The 12,154-nt window shown below is 40.3% G+C and overlaps 1 protein-coding gene across 1 annotated transcript in view; it reads right to left on the reverse strand.

The window, feature by feature from the left end:
* The window catches only part of met (MET proto-oncogene, receptor tyrosine kinase), a gene marked incomplete at its 3' end in the record, with an annotated part of 75,810 nt that overhangs the window by 25,013 nt on the left and 38,643 nt on the right, over positions 1-12,154 (reverse strand). Inside the window, exons 4-10 of the mRNA XM_007570328.2 lie at positions 10,486-10,614; positions 9,942-10,118; positions 9,015-9,172; positions 8,378-8,492; positions 6,792-6,928; positions 5,453-5,623; positions 5,086-5,185 (exon numbers count right to left, since the gene is read on the reverse strand). Coding sequence (XP_007570390.1) covers positions 5,086-5,185; positions 5,453-5,623; positions 6,792-6,928; positions 8,378-8,492; positions 9,015-9,172; positions 9,942-10,118; positions 10,486-10,614 — 987 coding nt within the window. The remainder of the gene's footprint in view (positions 1-5,085; positions 5,186-5,452; positions 5,624-6,791; positions 6,929-8,377; positions 8,493-9,014; positions 9,173-9,941; positions 10,119-10,485; positions 10,615-12,154) is intronic.

A 12,154-nucleotide genomic window follows, 5' to 3' on the forward strand; every position in this document is an offset into this window, starting at 1 on the left:
TATATAATCCCAGTTAAAGCAGTTCTGCACTTGAGGTAAGAGGTTATGGAACTTTTATTTAAAAAATGTTTTTAGATATTTGTTAAAATGATCACCATATTGTGACAGTATAATATGAAACACACTGATCCTGGTCCTGCTGAAGGTTTCTCCTTGCTAAAACCAAGTGGTTGCTCTCCACTGTCGCCGCATGCTTAAGACGAGTGATTACTGCAGTCAGTGACTCAAAGTAATTAGTTTCTCTTTCGTAGACAGGTAACATTTTACTGGACGCCAATAAATGATCAAATGACTCTGGGAGCTTTGTATGCTCTAAAAAAAACTCTCAAACAAGCCAAACCATGAGTTCATGCGCTGGAATCTGAACAACTGTACATAAACTCTACGCAGTTAAAAACGATGGATACTGCCATGTCACAGAGATGTGCTAATTATAACGTACAGAAACCAATTGTAGCGTTTGGGTTTGTGTATTTTTAGAGCGATATCGGCTGCTGGCTCCGTTCAGCTCTTATCCAGAGCGAGCCGCTTCAGTGTTTAGCCTTGGCGCGATCAGACGGTTTGTTCCCACCCGGAAGTTTCCAGGTCCGGCGCCGAGTGCCTGCTGTTGTCCGTCAGTTCCACTGGAGAGGCTCGCCGTTAATCGATTAAAGATGCAGCGATGACAACATCTGGAGAGGGATCATCGGAGTTCTTGGGATTATAAACCTGATTTTGGAGCTTTTAACTTCAGCTTGCCCTCATTGTTGGTGTGTAATGAAGCTTAAGCCCCCCTGAGACCCATCAACCGCTGACCTGAACACAGGTCAACAACCAGAGAAAGGGAAACTGAAACGCGAGACAGCAAGGGTGGGCTCTCTCTCTCTCTGTGTGTGTGAGGGCAACAAAAAAAGGATATTCCATCACAAAGAGTTGAGATGGAACTCTTATTTGAAGAGTGTGTGTGTGTGTGTGTGTGTATGCATGTGTGTTTTCGGAGCATGTTATTATCTCCTGACTGAACCTGCAGCGGCGTGTGCGTCAGGATGACAGATAGCATCATTACAAGGCACTGCGTGTCCTCAAACCGTCTCCCTTTGGCAAACAGCAGCACACCTTCCCGCGCCGCGTGAACCAGGAAACACTTTCTGCTCTAACAGAAGGCGCTTCAGTCAGCCATGCCGTCATTGTGAGGATAGAGAGAAATGCTGCAGAGAAAGTTACAGAAAATATCTTTGGACTTGTCCTTCTGCTTTGTTCTGCTTCCTTAGAGTGAGTCTCAAAACATACATGTTTATTTACTTATTTTTAGAGCTTCATTTTGTGTTTTTCCTTTAAGACAGTGAAATTAGCAGCAGCAGCAATAAAACCTTTGCCTCCAGGCATAAAAATCGACAACAGTAGCCAGTAAGCAGTGGTTAGGGTTACGGTTATGATCACTATTATTGCTTGTCATTTCCAGTAGTTATATAAAAAACTTTGCTTGCACAGCACTAGAGCAGCCAAAGGCATGTTGGACATCTGCAAGTTTTACCTTCAGCTTCTATGTGCCACAAATCTGGATCAAGCATCCAGAAAACTGCAAAGCTGCTTTAAGTCAAGACTGAAAGGCACCTGAACCATAACAACAGGAACATTCACCAACATGTTTGCTGTGTAACAATGATTTTAATGATTGCACTTGACAAAATGTAATGTTTAAATGAACCGTAGAAATGCACAAATTGAAATGTGGAAAATACATTTGCTGAGTGTAAACACGCCAATTTTGAAAAGACTGACATTTTTCGATAGAAACTTCTTTTTTGCTAAGATAAAGTGTTTTTTTGTGGCCTTATTGAAATAGGTGCATTTTATAAAACTGAAATGGAAACTTCTGTGTTCACATCACACAAGTCACGCAATCAATGACTGGATGTCACTACTGGCTGAAACGACAAAGACGACGTCAGGAAGTGGTCAGAAGATGATGGTGTATTTTTGCTGATTAATGATTGAATTATGAACATATCTCATGTAACTACCATTTGTTTTAATGACAAACGGACATATTCATGTGTGATTTCAATTTAATTTCTTATTTAATGGAAACACTGCAACTATAATATTATGTTTTTCAACTTCAGAAGAACATAGACAAAGATTTGTGCTTATTTTTAATGGAAACACTTGTGTGATGTATTGATGTTTTTATATTTTTTAGCACTGAACTGCGTTGTTGCGGAGAAGCAATATAGAAATAAACTTGATTGATTGATTAAGATTTATATTCCTTTGTTGTCAGAAAACAAACGAAAACACAAAGAAGACAAAACTATTAGTGTGACATTTTTGCATGACCCTCACATGAACAGATGTGTTCATGTGAACTTCAAACCAAGTCTAGTTTTGTTTGGACTTATGAACCGGGTGAGGTTTTATATGCATTAAACACCTTTTCATTGCCTTCGTAATTGAGCACAGTCAACTCTGGAGGCTTGAAAAGCAGCGTGTTGAAAGTCATGTTGAATAATTTCAAACAGCTCCAGGCTGAGAGTGTAAAAAGCAGCTGTGCTGAGGCAGAGATGACGCTTCCCAGACACAAGGCTGCGCGTCTCAGTGCCGGGCCCGGTGGAGGTGAGCGGAGCCAGCGGCTCCATGAGGTTCTGCTACTGTGCGTGAGTCACGGGGTGACAGCTGGATCCTGCAGAATCAGACTGTGGAGTTTCCATTTCCTGTCCTCTCATGTGTGTCTGAAACTGTAGCCGTTTTCCTTTGTCAGGAATTGTTTCTCTTCTGAAACGCTTTCTCGAATGCAATTTTTTTTTTTTTTAAATGAGAATAACATTCATGTGTCTGAGGTAGTGAAATGTTTATTAGCTCCCATTTTCATTTTTTGAGTCAAATTGAGTTCGGATGTGGAAAAGACCCAACCAAGCTGAGTTCATGAACTGAAAGTCATCAGTCAAAGGTAAAAAAAATACATACATGCAGCTCCTGGGACGGAACAATTCAAGTTCAATAGAGCAAGACAAGGCTTCAGAAATGTTTTACTGAAAACTAAAAATCATTTCTTATCCCTTCAAAAATGAAGGTTTCACAAATCACCAGCTCTTTCACAGAATCTTCAGCTAGTCAGTCATTCCAGTCTTTCACGATTCCACACATGCGGGAAATCAACATGTCCCTGTCTTTTCTTTACTCAGAAGCATAATTGTGATTTTATTGCAAAAAAAAAAAAGCAAAAACATTATTTGTAGGTGGTAGTATTTTGAACTTCTACTTCACTGCTGCCTCAGCTTTACTTGATGTCAAGTGAAAGTATGCAGTATTGTGAATAACAAAAATTTAACATCTTTAAAGAATGCCTGTTTTATTTGCTTGGTATTTCCACATCAATTTTCCTTTTACTGTAAGTTTTCTAAGTGGTTTAATAAGAAAATAAAAAAGATATGTAAAAATTCTTTGCAAAAATTAACACTATGAAATTTGTGATCTTGACTTCAAAAGTTGTAGTTTTTGGCTTTCACACAAGTACAAATTTTATTTTATTTTTAATTTTACATTTTATGAATTTCAAACTGGGTTTTAAAGAATTTTGGTTCACTGTAGAAATATCCAGTTATGTTTTTATTAGTTTAAGAAAGTTATCAATCAATTAATCATTTTCTAAACTGGAACGTTTCTTGACCCAGTTAACTCAAAAAAGTCACTGAATACTTTCAATCTAATAAACAAATAAAAGAAAAACAATCCTGATGTAACGTGTAACGCAACACATTGTGGAAATGTAGTGGAGTAAAAGTTGAAAGTATGGATGAATGATGAATTAACTATGTAAGTTAATTAAGAATATATAAAAAATGTACTTCAGTAACAAAGTACTTGTTCTTGGCTACATTCCACCGCTGAATATTAGAAACAATCGTTAAAATCGATTCCCACCGTCCTGCCCGCTTTGGAAATAAAACTCTCTTCATCATCTTGCAATCTCAGTCAGACAATATTAAAACCATGAAGAAGAAACATAAAGTGTGACTCTGTCTGTTTTATTGACGGCAATTCAAGATAAATGATAGTAAAATGCTTTTCACAGCAGCATGCAGTTAAAGTGAATGATGCTCATATTTGATCAGACCTGTTGGATCGCTCTGCATCTGAAGACATTTTAAACCTGTGCAGGTGTGTGAAACTCAACAAGAGCACTCTACACACCAGAATCCAGTTTAAACATTATTCTAAACTCATTATCTCATTAAAGAGCCTCGCATCTGACAATGATTGGTCAGAACTCATCCTTTTAAGTCGTTTATCGGGCAGCATAAGGAATGGAGTGACCAGCGGGATGTAAATGATCTGGAAGCGGTTTTCCTGCTAGGAGTTAATAAAGTTAAAGCTGCTCTCTGCTTAACTTTCCATCACTGCTATGCTACAGTTTACTTCACAGCTTTTAATGAGGCAAAACTTAATGTGATTATCACAAATCTAATCATATTTACTCATAAAGCACTTTTAAAAAGAGTGCTGTACGATAATGAAAGGAAAGAGAAGCGATTAGAAAAAAAACAGATCAAAGAACAACAAGCAGAAACACACAAAACATTTGAAATCTAAAAAGAAAACTTGAAAGGAAATGAGTTAAGTCTTAAAGGAGAAACGTCAGGGATTCATGAAACATTTATGAAATATGTAAAAATACAAAAAAATGTAGCTTTTTAAAAAAAATTATGAGCATCTTATGAGACAAGTATTGATAATCAAACATGGAGAATTCTAAACTTAAGGGGCTGAATGAAAAATCTGGTCAATGTGGCAAGTTTTTTGTTTTCCCGATTGCTTGATTTATCGTCAGAACAATCGACAGAATACTAAAATAATCATAATCAGCAGCAACTCCAATATTGTGTAAGAGAAATGCTGGGATTAAACTGTATGCAGGAACTTATCAAATACGAGTTTGACTGATCTTGTTGAGTGCAAGAAAGGAAACGGGTGGAAATGTGTTTCCTTTCAGCTACATCGAAACAAAAAACTGTTTTTCACGGAGTGTTTCTCCGCTTTGTTCCAAGTGAGGATTTAAATGTGTCAAGATCACGGCCTGATGGAGAAGCTTCCTGTCACACTCACCACGTGGAAGACGGCGGTGTCCTGAGCCGTCCTGAGAACCATCTGGGGCTGGAGGCCGGACTGGAGGTAGGAGCCCTGAGCCGAGACGGTGCAGCCTCCGCTACGGCGAGGGAACGGAGAGCAGTGTTAGCATCAGACACAGGAGATTCCCGCCGGGAGGCAACTGCTGTTCGCGTTAGCAGCTCGTCACCTCCCACTCACTTCCTACTGCTGTAAAACTCCGGCATTAGTCTGCCTCATCCCACCCATCATCGCTCCTCTGTCAGGCGATGACACACGGACGAGCTTAGGTTCACATTCGTGGCAATTCTAGCGTGACGTGCGGAGACGCCGGGGACCAAAATGAGAACCGCGTTTGGACCCTCACCTCACGAAGGAGCGCAGTGGCTGGATGCTGCTTATGACCGGGTCCTCATTGTAGGTGAACGGCACGGGCGCCTGGCGCTCCACCGAATCCACCGTCAGCTTCACCGGCTGCTCAGACGGGACGGCGTGTGTGTGCGGTGGCGTCTTACAGATCAGCATGGAGAACGACAGGCTGAGGGCGGAACGGTGCAGAGGTTTTCAGTTAGCTGTTAGTCCAGCAAAGGATTCTAAACACTTAAAGGGTCAGTGTTATGTTTTCCAGCTGCGAACAATCAATTAACTATGTCACCTTCAGGTGTTATAAAGATGCTGTATACATATCAAAAATGACATAAAAGAAATTTGACTGTGTTTTAACACCTTGAAATTGGGCCTCTGTCTCTTTAAGAATCTGCCATTCTATCTGAAACTCCGCCTTCAGGAAGTCATCAGAACATGGCTCCTCTATTAACTCTTTAATAAGCCTCTCACAATGAACAATTAATCAGTTAATTATATTATAAATTCAAATAATTATGGTGATGAATTGGAGGGCGATTTTTTTTTTATAGAGTCATCATAATCTACTTTATTTATGGTTTTGGTTGTAAGTGTTTTTTATTGCCATTTTATTTATTGTTTTATTTTTGATATTCAAAATATCTTCCACTCCCAGTGTTGAGTGATCTTAAAAAAAAAAAAAAAGTTTTTTGGTCTTTTAGAGGGAGAACTTATATTATTATGCAATTATCTATATATTGCTTGAAAATGATTGTGAAACAACATTATTGTTCATCACAATAATTACTGGGAGTATTTATTTATTGTCCAACAAAATTTGTTATGACAGGCCTATCCTTTAACAATGGTTTTACCAGTGTTTCACTGACAAGTATCTCCTTTAATGAGCTCAGCAGATGCTCAGTTCCAGCAACTATTTGCTAATTGCTGCTGGCTAGTCTGAAGGAGCTGAGTGGGGGAATCAAAGAGGGAGGGCTGCTCTGAGGCAGAAGCTTGGAAACTGCAGGTCTGGGGAGAATCTGCGTCTCGAAAGCTGTACTAAGTTCACCCAGGCGTTTCACACAGCTGAATGGTTACTATGGAGATTAAAGGATTTCTCAAACATGCATGAATGAATCAAAGCAACTCTTCAGGTCTAATTTTGAAAAAGGAATGACATTATAACATGATGTAAAGCTCAAAAAAGTAAATTTTACATACTACTGCCCCTTTAAGAAAAAGAAGTATAAAAAAAGAACACATGGAAAGCTTAAACTGTATGCAGGAAAAAAGCAGAAGGAAAGAAAGAGAGAGAGAAACCAGGACTTCATTTATTGAAGTCCTGGTTGCGCATTACTGACCTTTGGATCTTGCAGCTTGCCTTCCCTACAGTCACCACTTGTTTGTTTCCAGTGTCCAGAAAGGCTCCTCTGATAGTCAACATGGTGTTACCAGACTTTGGACCAAATGTGGGAAAGATGTTGTTGATCACAGGGTCCTGGATGGATGGATGAATGGAGAGGAGATAAAGAGTTTATTAAAGGCTGTAGTAATTAGGTACAACCTTCATTTGCAGCAGATCAGACAGGAAATGAGACCGAGAGAGAGGATGAGAGAAGACATGCAGCAAAGGTTCAGAGTCTGGAACAGAACCCCTGATGGAACTTCTACACTGTGAAGCGCTCAGGTGCAACTTCTGCTTCTATACTGGAAAAACATTAAAACCAGATGAAAAATAAAATACAGTGATCCCTCACTATAACGCGGTTCACCTTTCGTGGTCTCGCTGTGTCGTGGATTTTTTTGTGCAGATTTTTTCACAGTGCATTGTGTTCTGCGTCCTGATTGGCTAAACAGTCTCCGAGCTCCTTCTCTACCTGTGTGCCAATAACGTTACAGTATTTAAATATAAGTAGTGCAGATTGGCCATTCAGAAGATGAAAGCTGAAAACTTTGAATGCCTGCTGGAAAAAACTGTGGCCAGAATCAGCGCAAAACCCGACCGGAGGCTCGCTTGACGAGATCCATCGCTCTGCCATAGATACAGCTGTGAATCTCATGGGGCAGGTTGGAGGAGACACGTTAGTGACATGACTCCGGATCACATTAAGGCCCGATTGATGAACACACACCCGCTGACCTGAAAACAGGTTTTGTTCTTTGGTTTCAATGTAGAGTATTTAATTATGCTTTATAATTATTGTAAAAACTAAAGCTAACTACTTCGCAGATTTCACTTATCGGGGTTATTTTTGGAACACAACCCCTGCAAAAAATGAGGGATCACTGTACTGCAGACTGACACACAGTCGTGGTCATCAGTGCACACCAGTGACTTTTTGAGCTCCAAGAATGAGGCAGCGACCACCGTGACAGACTGGAGGGTTTACTTTTATGCTGCGTAAACCAACACGTCTTTTCCAACATAGGCTCTATTTACACAGAAGAGGACATCTGACTTTGGACCAAATGTGGGAAAGATGTTGTTGATCACAGGGTCCTGGATGGACCCTGTGATCAGTCCAGTGATAAAGTCCAGTGCGATTTTATTCCAGTGCGAATAAAGTCGCACTGGATTTTATTCAAAAGTGTCAGACCAAATGGTCAAATAAAAAATGCAAGCCGCATTATTTAGATTTTTATTAGATATTTATTTAGATTTTTAATTGCAGAGAAAATTCGGTCATTTTCCTTCCATTTTGTGTTGGTTTGCCACATGAAATACCTAAAATGTGTTTTGGAAGTTCTGCTTTTTATTGGGATAAACTGTCAGAAACGGCTGCGGATTTTGTAATGTACCATATAATCTGCACTTTGGATAATTATAGGCAGAAAAATCTTAACTGAAAGATGAGAAAATGGCCCTCATTTGGAGTCGCTCTCTTCACTTCAATACAAAACAAAATCTATTCAGAGAGAGAAAGAAAAAAAAAACAAAGCATCTTACCACAAATTTGAAGCCTTCCAGTTTGGCTACCGCGTGGCCACTGGTGACCTTCACCAAGTGTCCGGACGGAGTGAAGTTCCCACTGAACGACGGGGAACACTGCATCTCAGTCCATCTGCTCCCGACCCCCCAAACAACACACAGACCAGGCATTATTCACCACCACAGCACCCAGCGTTTAGCCTAATTCAATGATCATGCAGTACCCAGCAGGAATGCACAAAGACTTCATCTTTATGTGGCATGGTGAAGGCCATCTTTTTAGAAAAATTTCCTGTAATGAAGTTGTTTGGAGCAATAAGGAGCTCTTGAGCGTGGATTTGGAAGAGACTAAAGATTGTATTCGGTGATTTTCTTTTTTTTTTTCCCAGTAATTTTTCTGTTAAGGTAGTCATGAGTTGAATGTGGCAGGCTGGGGGAGGGGGTGGAGGGGTTAAAGGGTGGATGCTTTTTAACATTCCTCCTTCCACACAATCAGTCCTGTTGGAGCAGCAGCCAGGTGTCTCTCTTGCTCATAAAACCAACTTAGCGGCTTTATTAAGGTACACACACCACAGCAATTCCCAAAACCTGGTTATTGCCAGTCAATAACACTAACCCAACACACACACATGCACACGCACGCACAGACACACACCTGTTGACATTGTCCTGTCTAGCCAGCTTGCACTGAGCTCCTGCCACTTCCACGTTCACCATCGAAGTTTTGAAGTTCTCTGTCTTGTCGAAGCCGAAGTTGCGTCCGCAAATAGTTACGGCTGTAGAACCCCTGATTGGTCCAGAGGACGGGAACACCTGTAGCAATGCAGAGGAGAATGGATCCGTTCTGATCAGAGTTCTGATCGAACCGCGAACTGAAGGCAGTCACAGTCATTCTGTTAGACCTAAATTAAAAAAAAACATTTCTTAGTTTTAAGAAAAGACCGGAATCTGACAACTTTCAGCTTGAATGGACCAGACCCGTGATTAGAAGTTTAGAGAACACACCATACCCAATCACTGACAAACACTCTTCAGAGTGGACGCAATTAAACAAACAGCTGGTCGCCTAAAATCACTTTTATTTAGCTGATTTCACTGTACAAAATGATCACAGGGCGCTGCGCAGTCACTTGAACAAACAGATAAGGATGCAAACCAAACTGGTCTTTTTGTCATAAACCTCTTGATGAGGAAAGAAGATGGCTGTGGACAGCAGCCGTCAATCGTAAGTGAATAAGATTAGTAATATGCAATCAAATACTGCATTGCAGAGAAAGTACATGTCTAATCACTCGTAACTAGCGATGCACCAATATGAACATTTCTGCCGACATCTGATATCAATATTCCTGCTATGGCTGATAACCAATATTTACTGATCTTATACGTTTTTCTCTACCTTTTTGACACCTTTGGGGAAAAAAAACACAACCAGAAACAAAAGGCAACAAGATGAAAATAAATATTGTTATAAATAATATAACATCAGCCCAGTGCTGTATTTAGCACCTGTTAATCAGATTAGTATTATCCGACCCTTGACCTCATGCTGCCATATTTATACCGGCTGTACTTTGTGTACCTTGGTGATGACCGGTGTGCAGTTGTCCTGACTCCAGGAGGAGGTGGAGGGACACTGAGGTCTTCTGGTGCAGCGGCCATCACACCAGCCACACTGCGTCACTTTGGATGACAGCAAACAAGATGTACACGTGGTCAGCTGACCACAGCCTGGGCCAATCAGAGGAATCTTGGTGATCTGGAAGGGAAAAGAACAGAATTTACAACAAAAACCTCTTAAAAAAAGGATAAAAACATTGAAATTAGGTTATTTCATTTTTATCTGAGCCTGAGCCTTTATGTCAATCTAACTCCTGTTGCTGGTTCAAAAGCTTTTGATCATCATCTCACTTCTACAAAAAATATGTAGAAACTGGACTGAAACCCAGTTTCAGTCCAGTGGGTTTGTGTAAAACTACATAATTAAAGGAAATGTAGCTACAGATAGTGAATAAAATCTGAATAGATTCCCGTCAGAATGATCTTGTGTTTCTTTTTTTTAACTGATGAAGTAAAGAACAAAAAGGACATGTAATGTTGTGGATAATGTGTGGCCTCCTGTCTACCTTGCTGCCTGTGGCCATCAGCACGGCTCCCTCAGAGTGCGGCGTGTCTGGCAGAACTACGCTGGCAGAGACGGGACTGGAGTCCAGGCCGATGTTCACATGGGGCGACGTAAACCTGGAGAAGAGTACCTGGAAGGAAACACACACTTTACGAACATCTAGAACAGTCTCTGGTCTAGATACAAAACATAGCGTTTGTGCGATTGCATTAACAGCAATTTGACATTTCAAAAATAAATTTGCTTGATGGAAACACTGCAATTTCTACAAAAAAAAACTAACAAAAAAACCCTCTCCTTTTTTGATAAAAAGTTTTGGTGCTAAATGAGGTGTTTTTTTTTTGGCTGTACCAAAATTGGTTTGTTTCCCAAAACTGCAATGCAAGCACTTTTCCCCCATCCCAGGGGTCACGTGATCAACAACCAGATGGTTTCACTGACGCAAACAACAAAGAAGAAGATGACAGGATCACAGAATGTTTTTTAATGACTTATCTGGTGAACAAACTTAATCATGTGTGATTATAACTGTTTCCTGATTAACAAAAACACTACAAATGCAAAATTGCGTTCTTTTCAATAATAGCTGAATATTGACAACATTTTGTGCACATTTATAATGGAAACACAGCTACTGAGAACCAAGGAACCTCTCCGAGTTAATTTGATGTTAATCAGCAAAACTTGGTTTGGGTTGTGAGGTTTCAGGTAAAAATGGGTTTATTTATTTTTTCATTATCCTATTGCTCTCTTCAAAACTTCACAAACAACAGACTAAACAGAACGCAAGTGCTTAGAGTTCATAACTTCGACCTCAATGTCAGATGTTTGACAAAGACATTAGCTTTTCTTCCTCACAGTACATTCCTGCCAAAAGGGAAGCTAGGTCAGGACGCTCCGTCAGATGGCGGGATTTTATTCACTCACCACCTTTTCATTGATGCAGAGGTAGTCTAATAAACACCAAGAATAATAAAAAGTGGGACATGTCATATGCAGTCTGTATGATAGAAGGACTGAAGAAGCTAGAGGACATCCATAAGTTATTGCTGTGCTGTACCAGCACACCTTGACAGGGAACTGGAGCAGAAAAACCATCCAGGATGTATCATCCCTCCCTGAGGCCTCTCTGCTTTGCCCTATTTTATAACATGACATTGAGTAAAGCAGAGTTGTGTGAACGCAGCATTTTTTCTTTTTCATTACTGTCAGTGCTAAGGCTTCTAAAAGCTCAACGACGCTTGGCAAGTCAGGCTCACTTCAGCTTAGGATCCTCCATAGAGACGCCACAGATCCAGCATGAACCCAGACTGGTTGGGTAAACTGAACATGGGCAGAGACATGCGAAAATTATTCACACCTCTTGAACTTTCTCACATTTTGTCACGCTACAACCATCATGGGAAAATCTGTCGACAGGACAACTACCAGTTTCCTCAAACCTGGTCTGTGGGGCAAAGTGGTAAAGGAGACCACTGGTGAGAGGAAGACATACAAATTCCCACTATATTCACTTTCAGAAAGAGGAAATGGACTTCTTATCATCGTTCTGTATGCTAATATTAGGTAAACATCAACCATCAACTCCAGGCTTACATACAATGAAATCTTGAATTTCACTAACACACCCACACACGCACACACACACACACACACACACACACACACAC

The sequence above is a fragment of the Poecilia formosa genome, unplaced genomic scaffold, assembly GCF_000485575.1.
Source record: "Poecilia formosa unplaced genomic scaffold, Poecilia_formosa-5.1.2 Scaffold258, whole genome shotgun sequence".
Classification (NCBI taxonomy): domain Eukaryota; kingdom Metazoa; phylum Chordata; class Actinopteri; order Cyprinodontiformes; family Poeciliidae; genus Poecilia; species Poecilia formosa.